The sequence below is a fragment of the Nanorana parkeri genome, unplaced genomic scaffold (genome assembly GCF_000935625.1).
Source record: "Nanorana parkeri isolate BGI_ZX_2015 unplaced genomic scaffold, ASM93562v1 scaffold420, whole genome shotgun sequence".
Lineage (NCBI taxonomy): Eukaryota > Metazoa > Chordata > Amphibia > Anura > Dicroglossidae > Nanorana > Nanorana parkeri.
The window spans coordinates 138676-161088 of NW_017306688.1; the positions used below are offsets into that span (position 1 = coordinate 138676).

Below are 22413 nucleotides of genomic sequence, written 5' to 3' on the forward strand. Positions count from 1 at the left end.
TGGGGGGGGGGGGGGTATATTAGGCAGCAAGTGAACATTTTGCCCCTGAAGCTGATGTGTTAGAAGCAGAAAAAATGGGCTAGTGTAAGGATTTGAGTGATTGACAAGGGCTAAATTGTGACTGGGTCAGAGCAACTCCAAAACTGCAGATCTTGTGGGATGTTCCTGGTCTGCAGTGGTCAGGACCTACCAAAAGTGGTCCAAGGAAGGAAAACTGGTAAACCAGTGACAGGGTCCTGGGCGGCCAAGGCTCATTGATGTGGGGAGGAAAGGCTGACCCGTGTTGTCCGATCCAATAGAAGAGCTACTGTAGCTCAGATTGCTGAGAAAGTTAATGCTGGTTCTGATAGAGAGATGTCTGAACACACAGTGCATCACAGTTTGTTGTGTATGGGACTGCATAGCCACAGACCGATCAGGGGGCCTAATGCTGACCCTTGTCCACAGCCAAAAGTGCCTACAATGAGCTTGTGAACATTACAACTGGACCACAGAGTAATGGAAGAAGGTGGCCTGGTCTGAAGAATCACTTTTTCTTTGACATAATGTGTATGGCCGGGTGTGTGTGTGTGTTCCTTACCTGGGGAAGAGTTGGCACCAGGAGAAGAAGACAAGATGGCAGAGCCAGTGAGATGCTTTGTACAATGCTCTGCTGGGAAACTTTGGGTCCTGCCATTCGTGTGGATGTTACTTTGACACAGCACCTAGCTAAACATTGCTACTCACCAAGTACACCCCTTCATGGAAACGGTATTCCCTGATGGCTGTGGCCTCTTTCAGCAGGATAATGCACCCTGTCACACTGCAAAAATGGTTCAAGAATGATTTGAGGAACACAACGAGTCCTCGTTCTCCAGATCTCAATCCAATCGAGCATCTGTGGGATGTGCTGCAAAAACAAGTCCGATCCATGGAGGTCCCACCTCATAACTTACAGGACTTAAAGGATCTCCTACTGACGGCTTGGCACCAGATACCACAGCACACCTTCAGAGGTCTAGTGGACTCTATGGGTCAGCGCTATTTTGGCAGCAAAAGGGGAACCTACTCAATATTAATTATGTTATAGCTGATTGGTAGTGTGTGTGTTTCCTGACACTGCGCTCCTCTTGAATCCTTCTAGAAATCTCCCTCCAGTGTTACCATATTGTTAAGTAATCCCACAAGACATTCAACATGAAATTCTCCCCGTAATTAATCCGTATCCACCTGCCTCCCCGTATAGAAACAGTGTTTTTCCTCTGTAATTGGCTAAATCAATGGGGAGCTCTCGTCTTGTGTCATCTCTCTGCATTAGAATTTAATTCTCCTTCTAGCGAGCTTCCGCTCTATAAGAAAACGCTGTCCACTTGTCCGCGCTGCAGAATCCTATAAGAAAACTCTGTCCATTTGCAGAATCCATTTTGACTTTTAAAGTTGAACTGTAATCTGCTACTTTGCCTCCTCTCTCCCCCCTTCAACATGCTAATTAAACTTTTCCATTTTCATGACATACCTTATTTTAGTTCAAGGCTGGACAAATCCTAGGAGCCATGTCGCCAATGCTTCTTAAAAGCTGGTGGCAGCTTTTCAGGTTTTCTCCTAGTTGTCGTCAATGAAGCTGGCTCCTAACAAAAAATCCTGCTGGCTCCTGGATTGGACTGACTGGCTGCTGAATTCCATAATGATCAGACCCAGTGATCTCATCACTGGGTCTTTGTGCTTCTACATGCAATGCGGGCAGATCATGGCTGGTGGGAGGGGCTGGCAGAGTGCCGTACATGGCTCCCTGAGACGGAAGCAGTGGGCTGGATCTTGAGAGGAGTGATGCAAATATCACAATATATTGATGGGCCTAGAGAAGTGGGTGTTCATAGGCTGGCTGTATTTGGATGCAGACCACCCTAGGAAACACCCTTGATTGAAAGAACTAAAACCCAATGAAAAAAAGGGGTGGGCCAAGGACAGCCAGGCTGGGACGGAAAGGGCTAGATAATGATGGACATCCTCCAGCCAGGAAATGAGCAGGATCTATCTGACTTGCTGCAGCTTCTAATGCACATTGTGAGAAGCTTGGTGTGCAGTGAAATCAGCGTAAGGGCCCATTCACCCCAGATGCAGTGCGTTCCGGTCCGATTCTGGCCAGAGCGCACCGCCTCGCATTGAGGCCGGCTCACTTTTTTATTGGGCAGGAGGAGGCGTGGAGGCCATTGAAGTGAATGGCACCGTAGCCACGCCTTCCGGCCGCAATGCGATAGCCCACACTGGATCGCAAGGCACATTGTGCCTGCGGTCCGGTGCGGTGCAATCAAAATAGTGCTTCCAGCATTTTCACTTCAATGGCCCGCCACGCCCCCTCCTGCCCACTAAAAAGTGAGCCGGCCGCAATGCGAGGCAGTGCGTTCCGGTCAGAATCGGACTGGAACGCACTGCTTATGGTGCGAACTAACCCTATGACATTTCACTCCAGGAGAGGAGCCGGTACAACTGTGCAAGACTGAAGGGAAGGCCTGAGTTCACATATAAATGTTTGCCAGTTTATGGAGCCAAAAAAAAAGAAATATCTCGGAGGACTTTTGCTCACGCAATCATATATCAGATATTATAAATCGATAAGAAGGAAATAAAAGTAAAACCGATCAAAAAAACATATTTTGTACTGCTGGTGTGAATTTTGCGTGATACGTAGATTTTTTATTTTTCTGTTTATTTTACATCCGGGGGTAGAGCATCTCTCTGGTTGATAATGCTGTCTGTGTGCCCATCGGGGAGACTCGCATTCACTTCCTGTCCATTCACTTCCTGTCCCAATCAAAGGGGGTCAGCAGAACAGGAAGTGATGTCTCCCAACAGGGACAGATGCTGCAACAAAAACACATTAAGGAGTGCAGTGGAAACCGGAGAGAAACTCTGAGCTTGTTATTCCGGTCTCTGTCTGGTTGTCATTCCGGTCTCTGTCTTACCTGATCCAGTTAGGTTTGTTTTCCCTGGTCTCACGGTAATAAAAAGTGAGTCAGGTAGCAATAAAAACCTGCCAAGAATTCAAAAACCCTTCCCTGCTTTATCAAAAACAAAAGATCTGAACTCCAGGAAAATAGAAATGAATCCAGCTCTGTAATCAGTAATACAGCAAATGTATTTATTACACAAGCAGATTAAGATTCTGAATGTGACCTGGTATCACCCTCTTGCAGTCCCTGTACAACAGGGCTTGAGTGTGAGCGCAAGAAGCAGAACAAGGAGCCAATTAGTTCATGTGCTGATAGCTGGAGAGAGCAGAGTGACAGAGAGATGAGCTCATCGCTGAGCTGCTTCTCCTTTCACTGTCCAATCACAGGTTAGGGGTGGGTCCAGAACAACCTGGGCTTAGAAGTGGGCTGAATGAAGCTGGTAATCAGACTGAGGACATCTAGTGGCAGAAAACAAGTACTGCAGGCAAAGTCTTTGGACTGAAGCTGAAAAATGCAGCAACATTTTTAATGGGCTATTCATTTTTATTTATTGTCTGGATTTCTGCTTTTTCAGTTGGCCCCCATTCACACCTTTGCATTCCATGAACGTGCATCGTGTTCCCGGGCGTTTTTTCACACATTTGCCACATGGTACCCATTGATATCAATGGGTGCAGCGCACGCGACAAGGTAGCTCGTGCAGCAGATTGTTTTCATTACATGCTTGTGCGGGTTGACATGCCGGAAAAACTTGCATAACAAGTAATGACACCACATGTGTGTTGCACATTTTTGACACGTTGCATCAACCTTGGTCGGTGTGCGTGCTTAGGGTGTATTCACGGAACGAAAAGGTGTGAACGGGGGACTTAGCCACAACACACATCGAGGCGTGTTAAACGTGCACAAATGCCTGGTGAAAAAGCACGGTACGCCTGCAGCAGAATCTGCTGCATGAACTATTTTCCCGCGTTTGTCACTCATGCAGCACCAACTGAAATCAATGGACGACGCATGGCAAATGCTGGGAAAAATGCATGTAAAACGCAACACTCACTGACCACGAACGTGTGAACAGGGACTAACAGTTTGGATGTATTTTGTACCATGTGCACTAGAAAGTGTGAGCTCTGATGCAAACGATTGTTAATTGAGCTTCTCACACCATGGGGGTCGAATCACGCCATTGCGGTGCATCTGTTAACGTGTGTTGACACGTGTTATGCTGCATGTTAATATGCGTTGCTTTAAGGTAGCCTATTTGTACAGGTTGCCAAACATACTATAATGTTGAAATGAATGGTTGCCAATCAACAATAAGCTACCCATAAGACATCCAACAGCCCCAAGATTTCTGGTCGCCACCATCTTAGATGTGATGTCAGCAGCCCCAGCAGACTCAGAGCTGTCACTCAGATCACTCTATAGTATTCATCTTTGCTCCTCCCCCAGCAGCTATACAAAAGGTTATGTAAGAGGTAAAGGGAGGGGCCGAGGAGCTGGGCCAGCACAGACAGTAATCAGACACTCCCAGGAGAGGAGAGGGCTATGACAAGAAGCGAAGGGGCTGTACTAGGTACATGACTCTTCCTGGAGTAGTCACATTTTCTAGCAAGTTTAAAAGCATGTTACAAGTGCATTTAAAAAACATTTATGGAAATGAAAAATGCTGCAAGTAAGAATATAAAGAAAGAACTTGATTTTATGATGCTTTGATTTTTCTGCACTTTATTATCAAGCTGGTGACAGGGTCTCTTTATCCCAATCCCAGGCTGGTGACGGGGTCTCTTTAACTCAATCCCAGGCTGGTAACAGGGTCTCTTTATCCCAATCCCAGGCTGGTGACAGGGTCTCTTTATCCCAATCCCAGGCTGGTGATGGGGTCTCTTTATCCCAATCCCAGGCTGGTGACTGGGTCTCTTTTAACCCAATCTCAGGTTGGTGACTGGGTCTCTTTAACCCAATCTCAGGCTGGTGACTGGGTCTCTTTAACCCAATCTCAGGCTGGTGACTGGGTCTCTTTAACCCAATCTCAGGTTGGTGACCATGTCCCTTTAACCCAATCTCAGGTTGGTGACCATGTCCCTTTAACCCAATCTCAGGCTGGTGACGGGGGTCACTTTAACCCAATCTCAGGCTGGTGACGGGGTCCCTTTAACTCAATCTCAGGCTGGTGACGGTGTCCCTTTAACCCAATCTCAGGTTGGTGACTGTGTCCCTTTAACCCAGTCTCAGGTTATCTTTAACATGTTTAATGTAATTTTAAAAGTCAGTCTTTTTTAAAGTCTTTTTAAATACACGGAGGAAATACATCTGGACCTTGAAAGAAACAGAGGACTGATGAACTAAAAAATGTCGTTACAGGAGACCTAAGTAGGAGGGACTCCTATTCATTCACTGTAAATGGCTGCTCAGTGATGACCTAATAGGGAGCCCATTCTACCTGCTTCTGATTATCAGTAGTTGACCGCGAGCTGTCAGTGGCGGCTCAGTCACCATTCTGGGGGCCCCATTAAGCACACCCCAAAAAACACAGTAATGCATATAAGCAGCAGATGGGCATTAGGACCAGTCTGCTGTGCTGCCGTAAATATGCGTTGCGTTGTCATAAAGTTCATCAGTCCTTCATGAAAACGGCCGCCATAAAATGTGTGAGGTCCAAGGTTAATTGGAATGCAACTTATCAGCGATCTGTGATGCACTTTTGATTGGCTATTGGTCCAAGATACAAAGTGGATGACAGAAATTCCATCACCCTTTCCATGGTTGGCACAGTTATTGTCCCTATGTACCACATTTTCAACTGCTTATCTGCAGCAGCTGGAACATTTGCCAAAGCAAGGGATAAAATGGCCAAGTGATCACCTCATTTCCATTATGCCCTAATCCAGTTCTTTGTTTAGTAATACGGAAGGATGGGCTGATTTTCTTTGAGGATATACACATTAAGTATTCGACTGCTTTGCTATTCAGATTATATCAAGGCAAAGCGTTATCTTTCATGCGTGGAGACCTGTATGTGTATTTATCAGACAGAAATGTTGGTCTTGGAAGGTATGCAAAGTTTTCCTAGAGGTCACCTGGTGTCACTGCCTACAATCTGTCTTTTTATATTTATTTATTACACCACATTCAAAAAATGATAATCCTAAAACAGTGTCTGCCGTGTCAATAATTACAATGTAGCAACATTATTGTTACTGGTTAATTTATAGCCGATGAAAAGCTTTCAGTGAAAGCAACGTGGCAAGTGTACAAGAAAAACAAAAAAGAAAGTGTGCGCGTGTATATATACAGTGGTGGCAAACATTGTGGACACTTTTTTTTACATTTTTATGTTTTGCAACTTTGCAGGCTTTCAGGAAATGTTATTTTGCACCACATGCAAATGTTTTTATATGTCAGTTTAAAGAAAATGTCATGCTGAATTCAATACAAAAACCAGAAATATAACCAAATATAAGCAGTAGAAACAAAGTTATGCAGGGAGTACGGCAATCATGCTGAATATACTGTGCAGGAAGCAATTATAGCCTCAATTAATTGTCTTTTTATTTGATGGACGCCTCATGCGTACAAGGCTTTTCAAACCGTGCCACACATTTTCTATCAGGTTCAGGTCAGGGCTGTTTCCTGGCCAGGTCAACAATGGAATGGACTTTGTTGTTAAACACTGATTGCGTGTTTTTGCTGTGTGGCAGGGAACTGAATCCTGCCCAGTATATTCAGCATGATTGCAGTATTCCCTGCATAAGTTTGTACTGCTTATATTTGCATTCTGTTTTTTGTATTAAATTCAGCATGACATTTTCTTCGACAAACATTTGCATTTGGTGCAAAATAACATTTTCCTATAAGCCTGCAAAGTTGCAAAAAAATAAAATCCACAAGTTTTGGCGTGTGTGTTTGTGTATATATGTGCGATAGATAGATAGACTATTGTTATTATTATACAGGATTTATATAGCGCCAACAACTTGCTCAGCGCTTTACAAAATAGTGGAGACAGTACAGTTACACTACAATTTACAGTACAATTTACAGTACAATACAGTTTCAGAACAATAGGGTTGGGAGGGCCCTGCTCGTGAGCGTTTACAATCTAGTAGGAGGGTTTTTAAGGATTGCCTAAAGGTGGGCAGTGTAGGAGAAAGGCGGACAGATTGGGGTAAGGAGTTCCAGAGGATGGAGGACACTCTGGAGAAGTCCCGGAGGCGAGCATGGGAGGAGGTAATGAGCGAGCTGGAGAGCAGGTGGTCTTGAGAGGAACGGAGAGGACGGTTTGGGTGATATTTTGAGATGAGATCAGTGATGTAGGTTGGGGCGGAGTTGTAGATGGCTTTGTATTAGTTAGTATTGTGAATTTTATTCGTTGGGCAATTGGGAGCCAGTAGAGGGATTGGCAGAGGGGGGCAGCAGACACGGAATGGTTAGTAAGGTGGATGAGTCTGGCAGCAGCATTCATGATAGACTGAAGGGGGGATAGCCTGCTTAGTGGTAGGCCAACAAGGAGGGAGTTACGGTAGTAGAGACGAGAGATTACAAGGGAGTGAATTAGATGGATATTAACCCCTAGGTTAATCTACCTTCTTCTTCTTCTTCTTCTTCTTCTTCCTTTTTTTTTTTTTTTTTTTTTAATAAAAATATAAATATACATAATTTATCATTATAACTATTTGTCCTGGTGACCGTTATCAGTGGGCGCTAAAGAGAATCCCCATTTTTGTTTTTGGTCACCAGAGCAAGAATAGATCGAAAATCTTGCAATGGGGGCACTAGTTCTGGTGGCCACCAGGGATATCCCTCACTTTGCAGTAATTTCCTCTCACTTCCTGTTGTGACAATCAGGCAGGAAGTGAAGGGACATCTCCCAAATGGCAAAAGAAAAACATAAAACTGATGGGTTATAACCCTCCCTGACGTTTTGGCTTCAGTACCACTTTAAGTAATAACAAAGTTATTGTCAAACAGCAGGCCCATAGTTGCAATGTAAACATTGTTCTGGTTCATAAGTGAGCTGAACTGGTTAAATAAGCCCCCCACCCGTGTGTAGTATTTTGTTCAGGGTGTACTATGTGTTCTTGAATGTTATACTGCTGTGTCTGTTAAACAAATATTAATAATTAAGCCAGAACAAGAGTATGGTTTCTAATCTCCGGTACAGTGGCCTGATTTGCTTTACAACTCGGGGAAATCTCAGCACCTCGACACGGCAATAGCAATCAGTCTGCCTGTTAGACCATCTACAGACCTAGGCTGTAAAGCTGACCACACAGCAGTAGAATTTTGGTAAAGAAGAACTCCAGGTTTTAGAAACATTTACCCTTGTGGTTATGATACCCTGCACTGCAAGGGTGAACTGCTCGTTTTTCTCTGGGGAGCCAAAATAAAGAAGAAATACTTAACCTGATCATCAGTCCTTTCTGGCAGCTAGCCTGGTCCCCACAGCCTCTTCTCCCACTGCCTGTCCAACTAAAAAGTCACACACTGTGGTATAGTGTCATTGATCACATGCACTTCATACAGCGTTGTAGCCTTGTAGGTAGGGCTGCAACCAACTAATCGATATTGAGATTAGTTGTGAACTATACTCATTATCGATTGGTTGGATTCCCTAGCTCTATCCTCCGCGCAGGGAGGAGGGCACAGCAAGCAGTGGGCAGGTGCAATCGCCAGCCTGATATTGGCTTTTGCAATTTGAAATGGCCAACAGCAGCCCACTACCTGCTGTATTTACATTCAGCTGCCGTCTGCATAATCTTGCCACTGGCAGCTGTCATTCCTCGGCTGAAGATATTCAACCACCATGTGCTTACAATACAATTATTTTTAAAAAAATTCTAAAAAGGTGGGAAAGTTATTTTCGGTTTTGGCCTGATAAATTCTGCTGCGGGAGGTGCGTTGCAGTGTCATTCATTTCAATGGATGAATGCCACTGATTATTTTATGAAAATGATCATTAGTTGCCGCCCTACTTGTAAGGTGGTGGTGCTCGAAGTGACAACCTGGATGGTGCCACGTAGAACTCAAATGTAGCTCAGATCACCAGCACAGCGTAGCCCCAAAACAATGGCTCTGTGTATGACTAATTTGTGTCGATGACTCAATACATTGAAAAAGGATCAAAGATTTATTACTTGTGCTGGTGATTATCTGATCCAAACACTCTTTTTATATTTTGTTGGACTGCCTTTAGCTTTGATCACGGCTCACATTCGCTGTGGCATCGTTTCAATAAGCTTATGGAATGTCAAAACATTTATTTCCATCCAGAGTTGCATAAATTTTTCACCAAGATCTTGTAGTGAAGATGGGAGAGCCGGACCACCAAGTAAAGTCTTCTCCAGCAAATCCTAAAGATTCTCAATGGTCTGGACTCTAGTGACCAATCCATGTGTGACAATGATATCTCATGCTCTCTGAACCATTCTTTCACAATTTGAGCCTGATGTATCCTGGCATTGTTATCTTGCAATATATATGCACAATGTGCCATCAGGGAATAAAAAATCCATTGATAGAAAAACCTGATCATTCATTATTTATGTGAACTTTTTTTGTCAATTTATCAGCTTATTATTATAATAATAATAAAAAGTGTACCCCACCATAAAACTCTGTGACCTTTAAAAATAAATATTTAAGCAGACAAATTAGTGAGAGAGTAAATTTAAATACAAAAGCTACTGATTTGAAAAAAAAAAAAATCGATCTTCCTAAAGCTGTCTATATAGCTTTTCATATGAACGTTCACACGAAGAATCTGGTCAGAACATTTGAAAATCCCATCAAAGACTTGACGAATGTCGTTCCAAATGTCGTTTGATTACAACATTAAATTATGGAAATGAATGGAGTTCCCCAATGAAAATCACAGTAAATTCAAGTATTTCACGGCACACACTTGGAAAATCAAATATCAATATTACATCGATATATTTATTCGGTGAAGGATGTCACATAATGTCGTAAGGTGCTAACGTTTCAGGTCCTTACAGGGATCCTTCATCAGAGCAACACAGTGAATTTACTGCTAGTGTTTGCATGGCACCATCCACGCGGTCACCTTGAGCACCACAGATGCCTTTTTGAACTGTAAGACTGTAGGAGTACGAATGATAATTTGACCCTATTGCAATGAAAATCACATTTACTGTTTAAAATTTCATTCGTTCAAGAAAAAAATTGCAAAAAATTTCCTTTTTAAAAAAAAAAATTTCTCGAGAGGAAAACGATGGTCAAGTTGACTCTTCTTATTAGGAAATCAAACAAAACTTCTAAAAAAACAACCATTTGTAAACAAAATTCTAATCGAGTATACCGAGCAAGGAGCAGCTTCACAAAAATAACAGAGGGATGTCCACGCATCTGATTCCGTTGGTGAGCTTCCAGTCTGCCCGCACCACTGTTTCTGAACAGTTTCTGCACAGAAATACTTGCTGGTTTCCTAGAGAACATTTCCTCCAGGTCTTACCTGCTGCTTGTTCACCTGCCTTTCTGCATGTCCGCCATGACCAGGGATGGGTTTAGTGAGAGGCACTGATTGGTTGCCTCTACTTGGGGAACACCCAATGCTATATCAGGTTGTAGTAACCTCATCTGACTTTGGTTTGAGGGAAGAGTTGTCTCCCTCATTATTACTGTGTAATCACTTTCATTCCCTGAGATAAGGTTTACTTAGCCTGGTTTACTTACTCTGAATGTACTCAGAGCAGAAAGCTCAATCCCGGTGTGGCTGGGCGAGCCGCTGATCCACCTCACACGCAAACAATCACAGGCTGACTCACCCGTTTTTAGATTCTGTGCATGTGTTACTTTTGTTACTGTTCCCAAGTGTAACTATAGAGAATACAAGAGATCAATCATTCTGTCAAAGGCTTCCTTCATTATAAAATGACCTTCTCCATGTGCATGTGCACCCCACTGCTCCTATTTCATAACTCCGTATTTCTCAAGCTGTTTTCGGTCACGGCACTCTTTAAAATTGTGCAAAATCCCAGTCAAAAATGTAATGGATTTTAAGGGGGGACCCCACACAAAAACACAAAGGTGAGGTTCCCTCTTCACATCAGAAACCCTCTTTCAAATCAGAGTCCACCGTCGCATCAGGAGCCCCCCTTTACATTTGGAGCCACCTGCATATCAGGAGCTGATTTCTTTCACATCGGTAGCCCTTCACATCACAGTTCCCCATCAATTCACTTCACATCAGAGTCCCCCATCACTTCAGAAGCACCCTTCACAATAGAAACCCCCTTCACATCTGAGTCCTAGGTCCCCCCTTCACATCAGAGTTCTACCATCTCTATCGGGAGCTGCAGCATTGCAGAGGACAGGAGATGGAGTAGGCCTGAATGAAGGCGAACCTCTGTCCTTTTCTAAATGGATCCTGCCCTCCCTAGACTGGTGCTGTTCATTTTCATGGTGCTGGCAGCTGGCCCACCTGCACCACGGAAAGGGATGAGGCTGTGGAGAAATTTCAAGGCACCCCTGAGGTAGCCAGAGGGCACCCTGGTTGAGAGGCTGCCATAGCTGACAGTTTGGAGAAAGAAGATAAGGAATGTGGAATCAAGAGAACTTCACTCTAATTAGATTTACAAAGACCATTGTTAAAGTTAATTAAGAAATTGGAAGGACAACTAGTGTCTCTCATAATGTAGGAACTTTCATTAAATTTCTAAATGTAACCTGATGCATTTCCAGCATCTGCATGACTATAGGAAATTATTTATACAAATAGTTGAACAGATTTTGGTTTTATTTTGAAAAAAAAAACCTGTAAATACAGAGACACAGTAGTGTGACGCATAGATACAAAAGGGTTGATGTAAAAAGGTTTACTATGCTCCTCAGCTCCATCTAGTGGCGGGGATGCCATGCAAATGGCATTCACCAAGCTGTACGCTAGGTGGAACATTTATATATGGGCCCCAATGGCCCAGATACAATAAAGATAATTACAGCTTAGTGGTTGCATTTAGTAGTTCCAGAGTAACAAACAATAAGGCCATTTTTTTGCACTGAGATGGCATGTCCCATTACATCTAATCACCTGAACCAAATTCAGCTGAATTTGCGCAAAGCATCCCGGATTGAGTAGATGTTACTCAATTGAGATGCATCTGTTCTTGTAGCCAGTCCTCCGCAGAACAAGGAGAGGCGGAAACACATTGCATTCTGCAAGAAACAGCAAGAAAGACCTACTAAGGGATTAAGGGTCAAAACTCTAGTCCAATACCTCTTAAGCTTGGGACACCACCACAGGAGATGTATCAAATCCTCCTGGGGTTGAACATACAGGTGAAACTCGAATAATTAGAATATCGTGCAAAAGTAATTGCAGTAAGTGCTGCAAAAGGGGCCCAAACCAAGTACTGAGTACATATGCATGCTTGTACTTTTCAGAGGTCCGATATTGTTCTATGTACAATCCTTGTTTTATTGATTGCATGTAATAATCTACTTTTTTGAGGTTGTGGATTTGGGGTTCTTTGGGTTTTCATGAGCTGTAAGCCACAATCGTCACAATTATGACAAATCACGGCTTGAACTATCTTGCTTTGCATGTAATGAGTCTCTCTCATATATTAGTTTCACCTTTTTAAGTTGCATTAGTGAAATAAATGAACTTTGCACGATATTCTAATTATTCGAGTTTCACCTGTATTTGCAGCAGTAGGAGTTAGCTTGAAGACCAAAGCTCTATTTTTCCTTTTTTTTTTTCTCCTTGTACGCATGCTTTATATATACTGGATGTATGTGTGTATGTGTGTGTGTATGTATATGTATATGTATATATTAGAGCTGCAGCTAACGATTATTTTCAAAATCGATTAGTTAGCCGATTATTAATTGCGATTAATCGGTTAATCGGATAAACAATAAAATACATTTTAAAAAATGGCTCCAGTGATGGACTACTAGTTTGTATTGAGATTGTAGTCCATCACAGGAGCAAGCTTGGAGTAAAAAATAAAAAAAGTGTGGTGTACAATATAGTGAAATGGAAAGTGTAAACTTATACAGCGGCACAATGCAGAATGGCACCGGCTATAGAGGAGCACAACAAATCCCAGCAATAGTACATTATAGCTGGTGGTATTCTGTATTACGCTGTATAATGTACTGTTGCTGGGTTTTGTAGTGCTCCTCCTTACTACATCTCCCTGCGTCTCAGTGCCGATAGTCGATGTGGGCGGGTCGGTGAGTGTGAGGCGGGAAGGAGGTGTGGCGTGTAGAGCGTGGATGCGGGCGTGCGGGTCTGGCAGCCGTGAGCGTGAGTTGGGGAGTCATTATTGTTACTGGTTAATTTATAGCCGATGAAAAGCTTTTAGTGAAAGCAACGTGGCAAGTGTACAAGAAAAGCGAAAAAAGTGTGCGTGTATATATACAGTGGTGGCAAGCACTGTGGACACTTTTTGAAATTTTTATGTTTTGCAACTTTGCAGGCTTTCAGGAAATGTTATTTTGCGCCACATGCAAATGTTTTTATATGTCAGTTTAAAGAAAATGGCATGCTGAATTCAATACAAAACCAGAATGCAAATATAAGCAGTAGAAACAAAGTTATGCAGGGAGTACGGCAATCATGCTGAATATACTGTGCAGGAAGCAATTATAGCCTCAATTAATTGTCTTTTTATTTGATGGACGCCTCATGCGTACAAGGCTTTTCAAACCGTGCCACACATTTTCTATCGGGTTCAGGTCAGCGCTTTTTACTGGCCAGGTCAACAATGGAATGGACTTTGGTGTTAAACACTGATTGCGTGTTTTTGCTGTGTGGCAGGGAGCTGAATCCTGCCCAGTATATTCAGCATGATTGCAGTACTCCCTGCATAAGTTTGTACTGCTTATATTTGCATTCTGTTTTTTGTTTAAATTCAGCATGACATTTTCTTTAAATCGACATACATATACTGTGTGTGTGTGTATATGTATGTGTAATGTGTAATATATATATATAGTGTGTGTGTATATTTACACCAGTCTGTGATATACTAATAATTATGTACTGTATGCTATGTGTACAGTTGGCACTGAAGAAAAAAAGAATGCAGATCCCAGGAACATGTTGGGGTCCACTCTTGGATCTGCAGTAAAGTATCCTAAAACGGGGTTTCTTCCAATGTCCTCATCCACCCTTCTTATGGGCTTTGCCCCTCTATATAGAGTGAAGTGCTAATGATTCCACATTTCTTCTCATCGACACATGAGCCACTAATCAGCACCCACCTGGACCTTACAATACTTTTTCCACAGACTATTTCTTCCTGTCCAGAAAGATAGAGGGGAACAGAGAAGAGGGGAACAGATAAGCACAATGGCAAGCCTGTCGGGCAGTGTGGCCTATAGCTGGTTTCTCCAGTCCAGAGTAACAAATTGAAACTTTCCAGTTTGCAAATTTTCATTGGTGGAGTACAGTTGTTCTTCAAGCAACTGTTCCCAGGCTATTCTATACCTGTTCAAAATTGTTTTGGGTGTACTTCGGTCTCGTGATCTTTCACCCAGTCTCGCCTGTCCCTAATCAAGTAAGATATTGGCTGTGCAGTTTGTTGCACAGCCACAGGTCAAAATCCTGCCAGATGTTCGAAAGCAGAAGAAAATCCCACCATGTGTATATAAAGGAGCCAGTAAATAATTGTTTCTTTCCTAATCTTGAGATTGTGATGTTTGTATAGGCTGCATTTTTCTTGGCAGTCTCTTATGTGTACAATGCTTAGTTATTGCTGTTGGAACAAATTGGGTTAGTATGTAGGTGTGGCACGTTTACTTGAGGACATTACACGGACCTGTGCGAATGTTCGGTCACTAGAAGTAGGTGACATATATTTAGAACATGTATTAGAAAGTTACCTAATGAATCTCATTATAAGAGGACAAAAACATAGGAAGTGAAAGTGAAGGCAGTGTGGCCTATAGCTGGTTTCTCCAGTCCAGAGTAACAAATTGAAACTTTCCAGTTTGCAAATTTTCATTGGTGGAGTACAGTTGTTCTTCAAGCAACTGTTCCCAGGCTATTCTATACCTGTTCAAAATTGTTTTGGGTGTACTTCGGTCTCGTGATCTTTCACCCAGTCTCGCCTGTCCCTAATCAAGTAAGATATTGGCTGTGCAGTTTGTTGCACAGCCACAGGTCAAAATCCTGCCAGATGTTCGAAAGCAGAAGAAAATCCCACCATGTGTATATAAAGGAGCCAGTAAATAATTGTTTCTTTCCTAATCTTGAGATTGTGATGTTTGTATAGGCTGCATTTTTCTTGGCAGTCTCTTATGTGTACAATGCTTAGTTATTGCTGTTGGAACAAATTGGGTTAGTATGTAGGTGTGGCACGTTTACTTGAGGACATTACACGGACCTGTGCGAATGTTCGGTCACTAGAAGTAGGTGACATATATTTAGAACATGTATTAGAAAGTTACCTAATGAATCTCATTATAAGAGGACAAAAACATAGGAAGTGAAAGTGAAGGCATTGTTCAAACCAACCAGTCAGGAGTTAGGTTTGGTAGGCTGCACTATGGTGGCTGGAATCTGAATGAGTCCTGTGAGAAAATGCATATGGGATGGTGGAGGTCAGTCTTGATCAAAGCCTACATGAACTGGAGCTGGCCATACACGTGGGCTGAACAAGAGAAAACCACTCCTATTCCCATCCACTCTAATCAGCTTAGATGGAGAAATCTTCCCTGCCAGCTATTATATTCCAACAGCTGTGCTTCGCAATTGCTTAAACAACGAAATGGCGACTGTTTGGTCAACATTTACCGACATTCTTTGAATTTTCAATTGAAGTCTGTCAAACCTGGTGGGGTTGACATGGCCACCCATGGCTCAAATTTATGGTAGTTGTTCAGCTATTACACTATATGATCAACAGTATGTAGACCCTTCCAATATATTGAGTCCAAGTGCACAATGCCAGCTCCATAAAGACATAAAGAACTTAAGTGGCCTTTACTGACCCCCATCCCTGATCTCAACTCTACTGAACACCTCTTGGCTGAATTGTAATGGCAATTGCAAGCCAAGTCTTCTCATCCAACATCAGTACCTGACATCGCAAATGCATTTTTGGCACAGATTTGCTTAGACATACTCCAACATCTTGTCCAAAGCCTCCCCAGATGAGCGGCGGCTGTTATGGGGGGCGGAGCGGGGGGCAACTCCATGCTACAGCATGTAAAGACATTTTACAAAACTTGGGCACTTCTACTGTTTGGGGATGGTCCTTTTCTGTTCCATCATGATAATGCCCCTCTGCACAATGCTAGCTCCATAAAGTCCTGGTTTGATGAGTTTAGCATGGAGGAACTCAAGTGGCTGCGCACAACCTTGACCATCAGTACTTGACCCCACAGTACTTGACCCCACAAATTCTCTTTTGGCTGAATGGAGGCAAATTCACTTAGACACACTCCAAGATCTTATCCAAAGCCTTTCCAGAAGAGCGAAGGCTGTTATAGAGGGGACCAACTCCATATTAATGGTCATGGTTTAGGAATGGGATGTCCAACAAGCTCCTATAGGTGTGATGGTGGTCAGGTGTCGAAAAGGTTTGACAACACATAGTGTATTCTTTGAGAAACAAAAACTTGCTGTTAGCCTTGGTTACCCTTTAGGCAGTGTATGTACAGTATGTGTGTGAGGGAGAGCTCTATGAAGGGATTGTTCTATAAACATGCATACAAGCATTTGGTTACATATGTATATTTATTTATGGCTAAGGAAAATGGTGGGTAGGCAGACCCCTTCAGAACTGACCAATCCTGGAAGTGGCAGCGAGTGTGCAATGTTCTGCAGGATCGGATGTCCACCATCATCTTATGTCTGTGGGTATTTATTATAAAATCTTTCAGCCATGGGACTCTCTGTAATAAATTTGAACGCAATACTTTCCAGCAGTCTGTGAGCTGGATTCGTTTTTAAAATACTGGCTAATATTCAACTCCAGCACAGAATAGCTTCACAGGAAATTGGATAAATCTGATTTTAATATGCAAACCTATAGTCAAATCGGAGACGGGCAGCTAAATGTCAAGACTCACTGTGGTTCGGATTACCATTTAAAGGCACATGGGGGAATCGTTCATCTGAAAAAGTGGTGGATGTACTCCATAAAGGAGGTAACCTGTGATATCCGTATTTGTGTATCATATGGACCTGGATTTGGTCCTGGGCCACTGCCTCTCTGGTCACGATGGGGGGATCGTTCATCAGAAGATCAAATCCTGGATGTGTGATTAGGAGCACCTCTTAAAAAATGGTCATCTTGCTTGATTGTTCATTTCAGTCCTTTTATTTGAAGGGAAATGTCAGATACAGCCAATGCGTTTTGGGGGAATTGGACTACCTCTTTTTCAGGGCTTGAGCAACAATATGTATTGGAATCAGGAAGAGCTGTATTTTGTAGGCTGGATTACCCCTGAGTGGCAGCAAGACCTGTTTTCAGTCAGGACTGCCGACTGGATCTGGCTACAAAAGTGCAGTTCTTCCTGATTCCATTGCATATTGTCCTGAAGAAGGGGATCTCCAATTCAATCTACAATGTAACATTGTGGCAAGGCTGGTGGAATATGAGCTCAGTGATCCCCAACTGTGGCATGCAGGGTAAACGTCATTAAATCAATGCTTACCAATCTGAATGTCTTTATATTTTGTCAATATTCGTTGTGCAGCATTCGTGTGTAACACCCGTTGCCTCATTTTACTGCAGGATGCTGCAAACAGCCTATGAATACTTCTGGTGGCATCGGCTGTGGTTGCCGGTGAACCTCACCTGGGCCGACCTTGAAGACAAGGATGGTCGCGTATACGCCAAAGCTTCCGACCTGTACATCACCATCCCCCTGGCGTTCGTGTTCCTCATAGTACGATACTTCTTTGAAATGTGAGTAGTTTCTTCTTATGGAATTGTGCACATACCTGGGACTTCTGGTCTGTACACTTTTTCTGCCAGAAAGACCTGGAGCACATTTTTTATATTATATTTATGGCAGTTCAAGGATGTGGTGGCGGCGGCATTCCTTTTCATTTTTCAGTGATGATTCTACCAACTCTTCTCCATATTAAAATAAATACAATAAATCAAGACCTTCACATAGAGTGGGGTCCTATATTCAATGCAAAATAATGGCGTAGGGAAACCAGCCAACCAGGTGTTGGCACCCTAGGACAGGAACATGCTTCCTCTCCTGGGGTGACAACAGTCACCCTACTGCAGGGGTGGGCAACCTCGGCATTCCAGCTATTATGGAACAAGTCCCATGAGGCATTGCAAGACTCTGACAGCCACAGGCATGACTCCCAGTGGTCCCAGAATCATTATAGAAGTTGTAGTTTCACCACAGCTGGAGTACTGAGGTTGCCTACCCCTGCCCTACTGTCTCTATGAAAGAGCAGTGTTGTCATAAGAATAGAAAGTGTGTTAGGATTACATTTCCCTATTTTCATAACAAAGGGGGTGGTGTTCTGTAGTTCACAGAGCTAATAGGACTCCTCATAATTTCAGTGCAGTAAAGCTATTGTGTTAGCTCACTACAGGAAGTTACAGGCTCTTTGGATTTCTAGCAGATCAATGTGTCCTTTTTTATATATATATATCTATATAGATATAGATCTATATCTATATAGATATAACAAAACTGTTTCAGTGGTATAGTTAACAGACCAGAAGGGAGAAAATTAATTTTACATACACTTCAATGTCTGAGCAATCCTGAATGTGGCCTTAAAAAAACAGAGCTCCTGTGTTGGTTGGTTATATACGATCTTCTCTTTGCAAGCTGTTGGTATTTGTAATGCAGTGAATATAGTCTGCTCAAGCACCTATCCTATGAGGGTGCCATATTTTAGATTGTAAGTGTATGTTAAGCCAAAAATTTTTTTGCATAGAGTAGGGAAAGTTTAGAACCCTTCTCAGGTTTTTACTACCAGGGTTCTCACATAGAGAGATTTCCCCTCACTTCCTGACCAGCTGACAACTGTTTACCAGGTAGGAAGTAAGAGCAAGGGCTTGTGCACTTGGCATCAGTTAAGACTCTTCTTAGTTCATTTGGAATTGATAGGTGCATGTGACTTGCAGTTGACCTGCTTCAAATGGGTTTTGCATTGCCATAGATTTGTATGGGAATATAAAACCTGTTGAAAGTGAATTGCAGATTTTACCTCACTTCCTGTCTGGTGAGAATGTTCTCAGCAAGACGTGAGGAAGTGGCAGGACATCTCTTTACTGGAACCCCCGGATAGCAGTAAAAGGGTAACAGAGGTCCTAACCTTTCCCTACTGCATATACTGCATATAGCTGGACGAATAACATTTGCAGCACATTACTGCCCCTAGATGGAGCCAAGGAGCATAGGATTCCTATGCTCTTCGGCTCCATCTATTACATTAGTGCCACGTCTATTATTAACGTGGCAGTAATGTGCTGCAATGTCTTCACACAGCTATATACACTGTGTGAATTTATTTATTACAGGTACTTATATAGCGCCGACAATGTTACGCAGCACTTTACATATTTGCACATTCACATTAGTCCCTACCCTCAAGGAGCTTACAATCTAAGGTCCCTATCTCACATACATACATACATACATACATACATACATACATACATACATACATACCCTGTTTCCCCAAAAATAAGACCTAGTACTATTTTTGGGAATTGCTAAAATATAAGACCTAGTTGTGACCATTCCCAGGGCCGGTGGTGGCATAAGGGGGAACTTGAAGAGTCACAGGAGAGGCGGGAGAGAATCGGCGGTGCCAACAAAGCCAGTGCTAGAGTAAGCGAGGCGGCACCGAAGGGAGCAGAGCCGCATAGGCCGATGCCTCCTCTATAGCGCCGACTCCTGTCACAGGCGGAGTGATACCAAATGCACTTCGCCTGTGAGGAATCGATAGTGAAAGTGCGCTTCAGTAATTCTGGCCAGCAATTGGTTAGCAAATTGCTCTTGGAAAGGTACGGCACCCCTGATTGCCCTGATCACCATATTTTTGTACATGAATACATGTAGACTTCTCTACATGAATAAGAGTTGATTGTTGTACATAAAAAAAAATAAGACCTAGTGTGTTTTTTTGAGCCAAATAAAATATAAGACAGTGTCTTATTTTCGGGGAAACAAGGTACATACAAGGGCCAAGTTAGGGAGGAGCCAATTAACCTACCAGCGTATCTTTGAAGTGTGGGAGGAAACAGGAGTACCCGGAGGAAACCCACGCAAGCACAGGGAGTACATGCAAACTCCATGCAGATAGTGACTTGGCCGGGATTCAAACCAGGGACCCCCAGTGCTGCAAGGCAGAAGCGCTAACCACTACTGTGCTGTGAATACAAATCAGCCCCAAAGTCTCAACTGCAGAAACAATGTGGATATAATGACTCCAGCAAAAGTTTTTACTTCTACATGCCCTGGCGTTCCGCCTGCCTTCTGTGAAGATCATTGCCGCTCAAGTGACATGGTGTGGACGAGCCCTTAGGGGTGGTGGGGGGATAGGGAGCCCGGAGTTCCGCTTCATTTTTCAACCCCTCCTTCAAAGCTATTTATCTCTTTCCTATGTTCTGTTCATGTACAAGGCCAGAACAGCGTGTGTCCCTAGCTCAACAATTCATCATGCTTCCTGGAATATAATAGATCGGATCATTCCAATGAAATGTTTATCTTTCTTGTGTTTCTGACACAGCGGGTATTAAGACTTGTTACCTACTAATCATGAAACAATATTTCTGACGTGACCAACCATTGAAAGAGGTGTTGGCTTCTGGTTTCTGCTAATATTTTGATAATGTAGATCTAAATCCTGAATGACGTTGAGGCCTCATTCACGCCAATGATTAGGGCAGACTTTGCTGGATTTCTGCTGCTTGGGTGACTGTTTGCACCTAGGGGCGATCATCTGTCACCGACTGCAGGTAACTGCTACATGTGCAATTACATGGAATGGCCGTAGCCTCGAATTGCTTTATACGGGCTGATCTGCCGCACCTGTCTGCAAACACCTGTGATTCCAGTTGCTGCCTGCCCTAATGGATGGTACGATGAGGCCTTAGCTTGCTAGGGCCCAGTCACGCCACTTGTGGTGTGGTAAAGCATATTAAACGCACGTGTTTTCGCACATTACATGTGCTGTTACAGCATGGCGTCCTGTGCACTGCACTGTGGGAAACAAAATGCAGCCTGAACCACTTTTCATGCATCAAGGTACATTGCAGCCCATTCCCTTTGCCAGACTACAGTAGCTGCTGACAAGCCTGAAGTTCTCTCATCACAACACAATATAGTTTTTAATCTACAGGGATTGAAGTCCACAGACAGGAGTTCTCTCATTAACCCCCTGATGAAAGGGGTGTGTGTTGGACCCCTGAAACGCATTGGCTACTCTACTTGAATGTCCCACTGACCCCAAATAAAGATCTGGATTGTAATTGTTGTGGCGGTTCTATTCCTAGATCACACAAACTAGTGCTTTGCAGTGTACTGCTTTCTGGCGTGAATGGGCACGCAGATATGCAACTCTTACTCTTGGGATATATGATGGGGATATCGCAAAAGGCTATGGGAGCAGGGGCAAGCCATTCCCATCTAGGTGAAAGCCTGTACGGGGAAGGGGGGGGGGGTGATGGTGTAGTTCAGGGAGCCAAACTTATTTAGTGGACTAAGGGTCCTCTTTAGCTTACGCTCCTTTTAAGTTTATACTTTCTTTTATATTTATAGGTAACATTGCTTTGTCAGGTTCTATTTGCTCAATACATAAACTACCTAGCTGGCGATCACTGACCATTCCTGTTCATACGTCATGTGTGCACTTGAGTGAACGCTGCTGAGGTTGCGCACACATGGTAAACCACATCTTGGTAAATAATGGCACGCCTCACAAGGGAGTGAATCTAACATAAGGCAGCTGTAGATGGTTGTCTGTGAGGTCTTCTGAGCCCCACCACCGTTGGCTGCGATTGTTAGACACTGTGCTATGTGGCTCAGTGGTACCACTTCTGCCTTGCAGTAATGGGCTCCATGGTTTGAATTCCAAACAGAGCACATGGAGTTTGAACGTTCTTTCTGTTCTTACGTGGGTTTCCTCCAGGTACTCTGGTTTCCTCCCACACTCCAAAGAAATGCTGGTAGGGTAATTGGCTTCTGCCCAAATTTGCCTTAGTATGTATGCATAAGAGATTAGGGACCTTATATTGTAAGCTCTTTGAGAGAAGGGACTGATGTTAATGTGCAATATATCTTACGCCAAAAATGTACATAGTGCTTGACAAATAGCTGTAATAAGTAAATAAATACTTGGCAGGCCCAAGCCAAGTGCAAGTGTGCACAGGGGGACCACTGCTCATAGTGTTCAAAGCACCCTATAACTGGTGGTGAGCTCTTTTGGCTGGTTTGAGAGCTCAGGTGACTTCTTCAGTGCAAATTTGTATCCTCCATAGGAGATTAAAGACTAGTTATGCTCCAAGGAGTCCAAGCT

At 43.2% G+C, this 22413-nt stretch overlaps 1 protein-coding gene across 1 annotated transcript in view; it reads left to right on the forward strand.

Moving 5' to 3' along the window:
• CERS2 (ceramide synthase 2) overlaps window positions 1-22413 on the forward strand; it is a 47724-nt gene that overhangs the window by 12533 nt on the left and 12778 nt on the right. Inside the window, exon 2 of the mRNA XM_018559899.1 lies at window positions 17648-17821. Coding sequence (XP_018415401.1) covers window positions 17649-17821 — 173 coding nt within the window. The 5' untranslated portion in view covers window position 17648. The remainder of the gene's footprint in view (window positions 1-17647; window positions 17822-22413) is intronic.